This window comes from Vigna unguiculata, chromosome 1 (assembly GCF_004118075.2).
Source record: "Vigna unguiculata cultivar IT97K-499-35 chromosome 1, ASM411807v1, whole genome shotgun sequence".
Lineage (NCBI taxonomy): Eukaryota > Viridiplantae > Streptophyta > Magnoliopsida > Fabales > Fabaceae > Vigna > Vigna unguiculata.
Window position 1 is genome coordinate 429,883 of NC_040279.1, and position 12,446 is coordinate 442,328.

Consider the following 12,446-nt stretch of genomic DNA (forward strand, 5'->3'; position numbering starts at 1 on the left):
CACATGTTAGTCCAAATTCTCTTCTCTTTTCCATATTCTCTTATGACACAATCCCTCCATCCATCCCAATGACACCCATCACCACCACCACCATAACTATTACTTAGATAACACCACCATCATTAAAACTTTCTGAACTCTACTCCCTCCAACTCGATATTAAGACTTTAACGACAACTTCTATTAAATTTTACATTTTTTTATTCAATTTTTAACTAAGTTTTAATATTTATAAAGATTAATAATTAGAGATATTTATGTATGATAATATAAATAAATTATTCTAAATCAAAAATATTATTTACATATTTAAATTATTTTGTTTATAATAAACTTAAATTATGCAAATAAATATTTATTTTTGTGGTTCAAATACAACAAGAGTGAGTGAATAATAATAATAAATAAGAAAGTAAGAGAAAGAATATAATAGAATAGAAAAGAAAGAAAAAGAAAAAAAATAAAGTATTTGGACACGTAAGAGCATCACACTTCTAAAGAAACCGAAAGTGGAGACCCCGCTTTCCCACAAATAATAAAATTCATATATAATAATACAAAGTTTTTAATTAAAGATGACATGACACGAAATTTTTGTGACGGATGCTTTAGTAACAGTTGCTAAATGCTGGCACCTTCACATTGCATTTCACTATTATCACTTCTATTTTTTCTCAATTTCTTTTATTTCTTATTCACTTCTTTTCTTTCTTCATTTAATGCATTATTTTTCTTTTGGTTGAGAGTTTTGGTTTCCACTTTTACATGTCACTTCACATCAATACTTCAACCAAATTATAACTTCAATATCACTTTTTCTTTATAAATATCGACTAAACTAGTTTATATTCATCAAATAAAAGTTTCTAATTATTTTTGTTGTAATTTATGATATTGAAAATACCAAATAATAAATGAAAATTATATTTATATAATTTTTTTGAAATATAAAAAAAATTAAAAATATTTTAATAATTTAAAACAAGATAAATGTAAAATGAATTTATGTAATAACTTATGCTTTCTTATTCAATTTAAAAAATTTAAACATTATTTATGTCTACATTTATCTTTAACTAATATAATTTTTTTAACATTAAAATGTATTTAAAAAATATTTCAAATAAATAAAGTTTGCTTGTGATCCTTATTAACTATTATTAAGAATATAAGTATAAATTTAAGTTTTACTTTGATAAAAATAACAAAAATTAAATATTTATAAATACACAGATCTATAAATTTAATATTTTAAAATAGTAAATAAAAAATAATACATAAATTTTCGTGTAATTATGTTCAACCAATAGTATATATAAATTAATTCTAAACTAATTGTTAAAGTTCAACATTAAACTTTTCTAAAAAAATATTAAAGTGCTGTCATCAAATTAATTTTTAAATTAGAAATTGACAGTTTGTTACTAATTACATTATTTTTGGCCTTCTATCATTAATTTCATTTTAGCAAGTTTTTTTAATGTTAACAATTTATTTTTTGTCTGTATAATTGAAAAAATAATAATAATAATAATAAAGAGAGGAACAGTAGAAAGAAGGAGAAGGATCTACATTACACACACCATTCTCTTCTTTCTAAAAGGTATGTATCATGCATGATATGCATGCCTCATCTCTCTAACTTCATGTACATCATATATTCGTATCTATTCATATATTTACACTTATTTTCTGTTCTTATTTTTTCAAAATTTAAGTTTACAATGAAATAATGATGATGATTATTATTATTATTAATGTAAAATTCAATTGAAATGAAAGATGAGTTTATTTTTGCTGAAGTTTGGTGTTAATATAGGCAACCACAGATCCAAGGCATGACATTAATGATGTATGATGGTTCATGTGTATACCAACTTCACATCTCTCACTTCATTAAAAAACACCTCTTAATTTAAATATAAATAAGAAGAGAAAAAAAAAATAAATATAAAGTCTCTTCTTTTTCTCAACTTGTTAACATTCTCCATTTGTACACTGCAATCGTGGAGAATCTTCGCTCTGCCAAACGCCGTTTTTGGGAATCCGAGTTGTTGTTTTTGTGTTTTTGCTAGATTTATGGTTTTTGTGCTTTTGATTTTGGTTGAAGAATGAAACAGCTAGAAAAAGGTCCATGAGCGACCATTCTCACACCATGCTAGGTTCATTTCTAGATTGTTTGATTCTATTTGATGAATCTGCATTTTGCATTTTATTTTGATTTTTAATTTTATGAGTTTTTGTACCTTACAATTCAGTGACATACAATTAGGTACTAGTTCTGTGTTTTAATGGATTTTTCTTTTGTTATGATTTTGAATTTTTGATTGTGTGTGTGTTTGTGGCAGTAATTTATGATAGGACGGAGGTTGGTGTGAACTTGTTTCGCTGATTCAAGGGTTGCGCATCACCTGTAATTGGTTTTGTGTTGAGACTAAAATGTCTGCATCAGGTATTTTCTGCTCTGTTTTTGTGTATGTTGTGATGATTGGTGAGTCGGTGTGTTAGTAAATTGAATTGCTGATGATGTTTTTTTTTTTTTTCTATGGTTGTTGATGGAATGTGGTGTGGCAGGGTTTGAAGGGCAATGTAGTAATGACGAGAGTAGAGAGAGGAGGTCTGATGTTGAGAACTCCGAAGATGAGAGGAGGCGGTCGAGAATTGGGAACTTGAAGAAGAAGGCGATGAGTGCTTCTTCCAGATTCACTCATTCTCTTAAGAAAAGAGGGAAAAGGAAAATTGATTACAGGGTTCCCTCTGTGTCTATTGAGGATGTAAGAGATGCTGGGGAGGAGACTGCTGTCCATGAATTGCGCCAAAAACTTGTTGAAAGGGGTTCTTTGCCTCCTAGGCATGATGACTACCATACATTGTTAAGGTATATGATCAATTCAAAAGGTTCACATACGAATATCTAATGTTGTCTTTTGGCTCACTCTTGCTATGGTGATCTCTACTTCTTGTTAGGTTTCTTAAAGCCAGGGAGTTTAACATTGAGAAGACAATTCAGATGTGGGAGGAAATGCTTGTGTGGCGAAAGGAATATGGAACTGATACTATTCTTGAGGTAATGACAATAATTTGTCATAGCCATGAAAGAAATATAGGCTGCTTTAGGCTGCAGAATGTTTCAGTGTATATAGGGGCAACACAATTCCTTTATTTATCTGATTATGTAGATTATGAACTTTATCTGTTTGTTTTGTAATTTGAACAAGTTAGACATAAAACCATCCATGAACTTACATCTCATTGCTTATGCTCTCACTAGAATTGGTCATTGGCATGGCATTTTTTAGGCTTTCATGACCAAGCAAAATGGTCAAAAACAGTTCCGCCAGATCTGCTTAATTCTTCTGCAGATAACTTTGGAAGACAAAATTTGTATTTTCTTCACTTCAAGTGAGGCATGCTAGATTTAAATATAGCCACTGGTGGGCTTTCAGCCTTCTACCCAATAGCTTAAGCTTTTAGGAAAGCTAGGCTTTGACAATATTAGAGTCTCTATGGTCATGTGATTAACTCTGTGCTACTATCCCAATTCTGTCCGTGCATCAAGCACGAGTATTCCATGTGAAGGGACATGTTAAAACCATTCATTTACCTAATGGCTTAAGCTATTAGGAGAGTTGGTCCTTGATAGAACAGAGTTATTTGCTCTCTTAATCTTTGAATGTTTCTGCATCAGCATAAATGTACATCAGAAGATACTTCATACACACACTTTTGACGTGAATGTGATAATGTTGTTTAAAAGGATTTTGAATTTGGAGAGCTGGAAGAAGTACTGCAGTATTATCCTCAAGGGTACCATGGGATTGATAGGGAAGGTAGGCCAGTTTACATTGAGAGACTTGGGAAAGCCCATCCAAGCCGCCTAATGCGCATAACTACAATAGATCGATATTTGAAATATCATGTCCAGGAGTTCGAGAGGACTCTGCACGAGAAATTTCCAGCATGTTCCATTGCAGCAAAGAAACGGATTTCTTCGACAACAACAGTATTGGATGTACATGGCCTGGTACGTTGCATTACACAATTATTTGCATGCCATATCACTAATATCAGGTGTATTTCTGTAGTTTGTTTCTCTTTGTATGCCTGATAGTCTATGCTGTATTTTGGTTGTATATTATTTACGTACTTATCCTTTATGTATTTTATCAAATACCTTTATGCATTATATCAAACACGATTTCTGTTTAAAATATTTAAAATCCGTTGTATTGTATTTACTGCGGGAATCTCTCCTGATTGGGTGCTTCTCAATTTTAGGACAGGAGCATACTTGGTTTAAGTTGTTGAAAAGCTTTTCTGCTAAAACTTTATCTGGCACTTCATATGTGTGATGCAGGGAATGAAAAATTTCTCACGTACTGCTGCAAGTCTTTTGTCTGCTATGGCAAAAATAGATAGCAGTTACTATCCAGAGGTTTTTGTCCCATCTTTTCCCAAACTAACTTCTTCACGTCCCTCCTCCATTTTCTTTTATAAAAATTCGTAGTGTATATCTACAGACATTGCATCAGATGTATATCGTCAATGCTGGTTCTGGATTTAAGAAGATGCTTTGGCCTGCTGCACAGAAGTTTCTTGATGCCAAAACTGTTGCTAAGATACAGGTGAATAATTCAACCTTTTAGCTTCAACTCATTTCATAAGATGTATTCCTGCGGTGAACTGACTTTACATTCATTTCCCAATTTTCCAGATTGTTGAACCTAAGTCTTTATATAAATTACTGGAAGTCATTGACTCTAGGTATACATCCATGTCTTCACCATACTGCATTTCTATTCAATCTATTGGTTAATTTGGATTTTGTAAATGAATCTATGCAGTCAGTTGCCAGACTTTCTGGGTGGTTCTTGTACATGTGCTTCAGAAGGTGGATGTCTTCGGTCTAACAAGGGCCCATGGAATGATCCTGACATCATGAAGGTAATATTTCTTTGTATATCTTGTTTCTTTGTATTTGCAAGTGTCAGATTTTGAAAGCATATACAACTTGGAATTGCCTTATCCAACAAACTAGTATATGTTTAACTAATGTTGGATATTCTGATCTTTAGCTGGTACATAATGAGGAGGCAAAATTTGTGAGGCAAATCATTAAATTACCTGATGGACAACACAAATTTGACTCCTTTCAAATGCTCCACCCGTTGAAGGCATGTATCTTGACATTGAGAAGTCGGGACATCACAAGTGTTTGCTTAAGATATATGGAGTTCTAAACATTTTTTTCTCATCTCCCAGGAACGGTGCAGTGATACATCAACAGCTGAATCGGGGTCTGATATGAATGAATACTCCTCTCCCAACAGATACAGGAGCTGTCCCTATCCTTATTTAGCCCCAGTTCGCGAAGAAGTACAGTCTGGAACTGGAACCTTTGAATCTGATTTATCTGAGATTCCTCATTGTTGTCTTTACCTATATGCACGATATTTGTATTTTTGTCTTGAGTTTTTAGTCATACCTAACGCCACATCTTCTGTAGGTTAAAGTACCAGATCGCAATGGCTACTACAGTTGTGATGATAGCTCTCTAGCAGTGGAGAAAGTGATTGAAAGTGATCATTTTCGCCTTAATCAAGAGCAGCCAGTGCAAAGTAATGATGTAGGAATGTTTCTTGTAGAACAGATTCAAGAGGTTATTGTCATGAGATTGTTCAAAAAATTATATTTATATGCTGTTCAGAACCTAAGTTGCAGATATACCTTGTCATATTTGCATGTGGAAGTTGCAAACTCATAATAGCTACGTTCATGCTAGGTATAACTGATTTAATTGGCAATTATTTCAGAGTGTCCTTATCTAATAAACTCACTAGCTTTTTTTTCAGGTACTTCTGACAGCAGTTGGTTCGGCATTGTTAAGGAAAAAGTGAGAAAATAAATATCTTATACGTGGCAAGAGTACTGACATTTTCACAGAAAAAACTAGTTACACTCCTCCACTATTTAACATTCGAATTTTGGAGAACGCAGAACAATATTCACCCATCAATTACCGTGGACCATAACATTCATAACCATTCAGCAGCTGTTGAATCAGGTTCTGAAAGAGAATATATTCTTCCGTGTATACAACGTCTTCAGAGACTAGAAAAGTCTTTGAGGAACTTAGCAACAAACCTGATGGTATGCCTCAGGAGAAGGAGAAAATGCTAATGGTTCCATGAATAGGATAAAATCCGTTGAGTTCGACCTTGAACAGACCAAGAGGGTATTGGTCTATATTTCCCAGTCATATAGATCTTTAGATTATGCTGATCTGATCGGATGGTGGTTAAACTTTATGCTTTTAATGCAGGTACTACATGCTACAGTGATGAAGCAGCTTGAGATTGCTGAGTTGCTGGAGAACTTGAAGAAAACAAAGTGCCGAGTAAGTTAACATTAACGAACTATGTTATCTGAATGAATATTAACTTGTAAAAAGGATTTTCCCTGTTTTTTTAACTAGATTTCTGTATCTTTAGATAAGTGAGCTAGCAATTGTCAAACTCTGCTGATGAATTCGTAGTTACAGGCTTACAGCTTACCAGTTTCATCTAAAATTGAATAAGATCTCAATTTGGTAGTACTAGTTTCGGCTTTCCCATCCTATTGTTCTTGTCGTGTTGTGTTTGTTTCTTTCTTTATCAGCTATAACGCTACAATCACATCTTCTTGGCTCATTTGTTTTTGCAATTGAAACAAGACATCATAAATTACAGTAACACAAAAGAACACTTTTGTAACCGGCTTTTAACAAGGATTATTCTGCAGCAAAGAAGACTATTCGTTGAATCATTTAAACGTTCAGCAACACAGGTCGTAGGCACCACAAAATATTATTTACATCAAAGAGAAGACACAGTGCAAGCTCACACTTAGATTGGACCAACCAAACCTGAGGCAAAAAAGGACACATTTCAAGCATAATAAGTTTTGGTAGAGCATACATAGAAACACGAGGAATCGAGATGGTACACAGTCCACTTTCTTTCTATAAATAGGATTATAATAATATATAATATAGATTTCCTTTCAAATCTTCTTTGTAATTTTTGGTAGTAAATAAATAGGTGTAAAGGTGTAATTATGCATGGACGAGATATATTCTCTTAAGTTTTAGACAGTTTGAGAATAGAAAGAAAATGAAAAGGTTTATACAGCAGAAAGTTTAGTAAACCCCTCCCCTTTTGTTGCAGCTAAAGGATTTTGAAAATGTTTTTAAGAAACATTGGAACGATTTTAAGAAACAGTATTGGAATGTTAGATATCTATTTTCCATGTTGGTGGTGCATGTAAGGGTTGTTCAGCTCTCAAACTGTATTCATTATCACAAATTTGGAAGTAGTAGTACTAAACCACTTCAGCTCAAAGACAATTTGTATTGCACACATTGGTAGGCAATTTACAAGTACCGTGCTGATCAGAAACAAACTTTGGCAAATTTATCTTCGTTGTTTTGGCAAATTTTCATTGTGTTTTACCTCTTTCTCTCTATATTATATTTATTTATTTTTTCTTTTATTGTAAAACATACACTCTTTTCTCGAAAGATGTTGCTTTATAGTTTATTTGAATATAAGGATTTAAATATGTTTTTAGTTTTTAATTTTGGATGTGAAATTAAAATTTATTTCTGTCTGAAATAATTTTGATATATTTTGATTTACAAACTTTAGAAATGAATAAATATAGGTATCTTAAGTTATGTTTCTTTTTTACAATATTTCAAAATAATAGTTGAATTAAATATGTCAAATGGTTCAATTAATCTAAACGAAAACTTAAACTGTTGTTTCATACATAAAAGAAATTGATGTAATTGAACTAGAAAGATATTTATTTATTTTTAAAACTTGAAGATTAATTATATCAAAATATGGGATGGCAATGATTTTAATTTCAAGTTAAAGTTAAAGACTAAAATTATATTTATTCTTAATATAATCTCAAATCTCAAAAGATCATCGTCATAATAATTTAAAAAAATGTTGTGAGTTTAGAGTATATGAAAAATAGATTTAAGAAAAAAGAAGAAAGTATTAGTTAATTTACTTACTATATTAGATAGCTTATAGGACGTTGAAATTTTGAATAGATTTGTGGTCCAATGTCTCGAATATAGTGAACATAATAAATACGCAGATGTAAACATGCTATTACTTTAATATCTCAAATCTCTGTTAACAAATCATCTTATCTATCACTTTCCACTATAATCTATCCCTTCTTACATCTTAATCAACATTTTTTCTAAACAATCTAACGAGTGTTGGTTTTAGTTTATTTTTAATTGTAATTTTTAAAACACAATTTACTTAGTAAAAAAATGAATCTGAAATAATCAAATATTTATCTGATCAATAAAAGATTAAATTTAGATTTAAATATTTAAGGCAAGTCAATTAAATGTATATCATTTATACGATTATATATATATATATATATATATATATATATATATATATATATAGTGATAGTGTAAAATTTTTTATAGTATCATCTAAAATGACAATTATTATGAGTCATATTTACAATAAAATTTTAACTTATCAACAGTATAAAACTACTTGAACAATACATATAAATTAACCTTCACTTTCTTACAAAATATTTTTTACTTCTAATTTTTTACCAATATAGGAAACATTATCTAATGTTATTATGTATAATATAGTATAATCCTTCGGCTTTTAAATGAAGATTTACATTATGTTTATTAATTGATATCACATGAGCTAGTTAGTCCATGCGACAACAGAAAAAATCAAATATAACATTAAACACTTAGTTAACATATATAAGATAGTTTAAACAAACTTCATTAAAATATATTCTAAATGGCTTTGATATGAAGTTGATTTAAAGTTTAATTTAATTCTATAAGATTAAAAATTGAAATTTACACTGTAAATTGATCTTATTTGTGTTGATATAGATCTCTAACACAATTCTTGAGATTTGAAGAAACTATCACATATTTTTAAACTGATTTAGATCAGATTGAACCAAAATTTCAATTCCTTTTTCTAAAAATTATAATTTTCAAACATCAATTTAATTAAATAAATAATATAGTTTTACAAAAATTAATTTAAAACTTTAATAATTCATGATATCTAAACTAATTTAAAACATGAAGAAAATATAATATAACATATTTACAATACAGATATAAAATTATGGATACCAATCATATAATTTAACTCGTATAAAAGCAAATTAATTTGAATGAGGTCAATTTTGATCAATTACAAATAAAACTCATGATAATCTAATCAAATTAAATTAATTTGAGTTAAGTGAAAAAAAATAAATTGACCCATTGATGAATCCTAATTCTTTCAAAAAATTATTATTAATAATCCTTTTTATATCTTTGAAATCAAATTTAGACAAAGACAGACACTTTAAACATAAGATAAATACAACAACTTCATCTAACTTTATTAATAAACACAGTTCAATATTTATGTTGTTCATTAGATGTCTGAAAAAAAGACAGCTTGCAGAAGAACGTGTTTACGCGTATTTGTGTATTTGTGCTGTCAGTCATTATCTCTTTCATTTCTTATTATTACACTCTAAAGAACCAAACCACACCAAAATTTCTTAGTTCAACTTTCTTATCTAATTCTTCTACCAAATTTTCATTTTTTTTTCTCTCTTTGCGTTAAAATCTTCTCATTACCCGTTACTGAAGTCAGAAACATAACTCAGTTTCAAAACAAATCAAGATCAAAACAACAACTACCACAAGAACAACCCTTTCTATAATTGGATCTACCCTTTCTTCTCTCAGTTTTGAACCAGTCATGGTGTTTTCTCTCCACAACGCTTCTGGGTTCTTCCTCGTTTCTCCTTCTCTTCTGGGCCCTCTCCGTTTCTTCTCTCACTCCCACTTTCATTTCAGGTAAATGTTTTACTTTAAGCTGGACTTTGGTTTTTGGTGTTTGATTTTCTCAGTTTTGGTGAACCAAACAGTTTTCTGACAAGTTTTTGTGTTAATTTACATTTGGGGTTTTTCTTGTTCTTTGCAGACCACGTTTTCGATTCTCAAGCACATGCCGGTCGGAATCTCCTTCAGGCGAAAAAAGGTTTGGCTTTTTTTTGTGGTTGTATCTTCGTTTCTTGTTGGATCTACCGATAATAAAGCTCTGAGAAAAGGAAGAGAAAAACCACATGCATAATATTACTTGTCATATTAACTGATTCAACTTATATTTTATGTTCAGTTACTTGTTGTTCTTTATAAATACTAAAACTTTACCTTTTTGTTTGTATTCTTTGAAACATTCAAGTTTAGTTCTTAGTAACTAAAGAATTAGTTCCATAGCTGATCCAAAAGACTAAAACTTGTAGGGATACAAGGTAGTCCATCTTGGAGTCAAAGGCCTTTAATTATGATAGTTAAGGGAAAATAGTGTTTCCAGTTTACATTATCATCCAATTTTCAAAGTGTTATTTCTGTTAAATTTGACATCTTTTACCATAATTGTCTTAAAAAAAAAAAGTCATATCTATATTGACTTATAATTGTTTGATAGTGTCAAATCCTTCTATGTGATATATTTATGGTGGTCTGCTTATTTTGTCTTTATTATTATAGATCTTCTGTTAGTATCATTTTCATTTTGAGATTAAAGAAACTAGGTGCATTCTTTTTGGATAACTGATAAACAACAATGGCTACTACTAGGTGGTTACTGCAATGTAATTTGTCTTCTATAGTTCCATAGGATTTTTGTTATTCAAAAATTTCTAACTGGTTTATATGCAAAGTAGAGAAGTGGTAGGTTATATGAACTTCATCAAAGGTACAGAGCAAGTGATTCATGTACTAATCTCTTGAACTCTTTAAAGAACTGAAAGTATGCTGTTTGAAACCCTCAAAATAGTATTCTGATGACACATTTTTCACCTTTTGCACTTGCAGGTTGTTCTGTGAATTTTGAGTTTTTAAACTACACAATCATCACAAGCAAATGCAAAGGACCCCAATACCCTCCCAAAGAATGTTGTGGGGCATTTAAAGAATTTGCTTGCCCTTATGCAGATGTTATAAATGATCTCACAAATGAGTGTGCCTCAACCATGTTTAGTTACATCAATCTGTATGGAAAATACCCTCCTGGCCTCTTTGCCAGTGAGTGTCGTGAAGGGAAGCTTGGTCTTGAATGTCCTGCATTGCCACCATCAGTTTCAGCAGATGACACTTCAAACCAATTTCTTCACTGTCCATCTCTGTTTCTTTTGCTCACAACCTGTTTCTTAATCTTCTTATTCTGATATATTTCTATACCAACTTTCATTCTTTGTTCTTGCACTATATATATTCGTGCATTACCATTTTTGTATGCTGTGTTTGAAGTGCTTTTTGAGCCAAAGAATTGTCCATGTGCCTGTAGTTTGAGGATTGTATTATATTGAAAAAATTACTTATGCCTAGTGATTTATCTTCTTGCTGCATAATCATGTGTTTTGATTTTCTTGAAGAGATTTCAGATAAATGAAACAGAAGAGATTTCAGATAAATGAAACAGTGAAAAACATCTCACTGTTACTGTTTTACTACTGTTTATATAAGAAGATAGTAAGTAGAATACAAAGGGTCAAGGCCCAGTCCTAACCCCTAACCCTAAAGAAAGGATCCCATACATGATAAATAAAAATACTACATCTCAACACTCCCCCTCAAGCTGGAGCATATAGATCATATGCTCCAAGCTTGGAACATATAAATTGAATTCTAGGCCCTCTTAAAGATTTAGTCAGAATGTCTGCAAGTTGTTCATTAGAGCCGACAAACTCTGTAACAAGATCCTTGGATAGTAATTTCTCTCTAACAAAATGACAATCAATTTCTATATGCTTTGTTCTCTCATGAAACACCGGATTGGAGGCAATGTGAAGGGCTGCTTGGTTGTCACATATAACTTCATCTGCTCATTTCACAAAATTTCAACTCTTGAAGGAGTTGTTTAATCCATACTAGTTCACATGTAGCTAGAGCCATAGATCGATATTCCGCCTCTGCACTAGATCGAGCAACACACTTTGTTTCTTACTTTTCCAAGATACAAGGTTCCCTCCAAGGAATACACAATACCCTGTGGTAGATCTTCTATCAATTGGACAACCAGCCCAATCTGCATCACAATACGCTTCAACTTGAGTACTTCCCTTGTTCTCATACAACAATCCTTGTCCTGGGTTCCCTTTTACATATCTGAGAATGCGATCACAGCATTCCAATGATCAATGTGGGGATTTTGCATAAATTGACTAACAACTCCCACTGGATAAGAAAGATCAGGTCTTGTTATAGTAAGGTAGATGAGTTTTCCAACCACCTTCTATACCTCTCTGGATCTGAGAAAAGTTCACTTTGATCTCTTGTTAATTTTTGATTTGAGTCCATAGGGCTATCAATGGGCTTG

The 12,446-nt window shown here is 31.3% G+C and overlaps 2 protein-coding genes across 2 annotated transcripts; both read left to right on the forward strand.

Annotated features, from left to right (window-relative positions):
• The first annotated feature begins 1,938 nt into the window (after positions 1-1,938).
• On the forward strand, positions 1,939-7,379 carry LOC114163742 (phosphatidylinositol/phosphatidylcholine transfer protein SFH13). The gene is given in 19 exon segments (XM_028048039.1): positions 1,939-2,162; positions 2,349-2,452; positions 2,575-2,878; positions 2,968-3,067; positions 3,758-4,024; positions 4,358-4,435; positions 4,521-4,625; positions 4,715-4,764; positions 4,845-4,944; positions 5,076-5,174; positions 5,263-5,376; positions 5,507-5,627; positions 5,630-5,659; positions 5,976-6,008; positions 6,011-6,118; positions 6,121-6,180; positions 6,183-6,235; positions 6,323-6,397; positions 6,781-7,379. Coding segments are annotated over 18 exon segments (1,818 nt in total). The 5' UTR covers positions 1,939-2,162; positions 2,349-2,439; the 3' UTR covers positions 6,889-7,379.
• A 2,201-nt stretch (positions 7,380-9,580) lies between these two features.
• LOC114178314 (GPI-anchored protein LLG1-like) lies at positions 9,581-11,475 on the forward strand. The gene is given in 4 exon segments (XM_028064149.1): positions 9,581-9,841; positions 9,843-9,919; positions 10,047-10,103; positions 10,943-11,475. Coding segments are annotated over 4 exon segments (507 nt in total). The 5' UTR covers positions 9,581-9,821; the 3' UTR covers positions 11,296-11,475.
• The last annotated feature ends 971 nt before the right edge of the window (positions 11,476-12,446 follow it).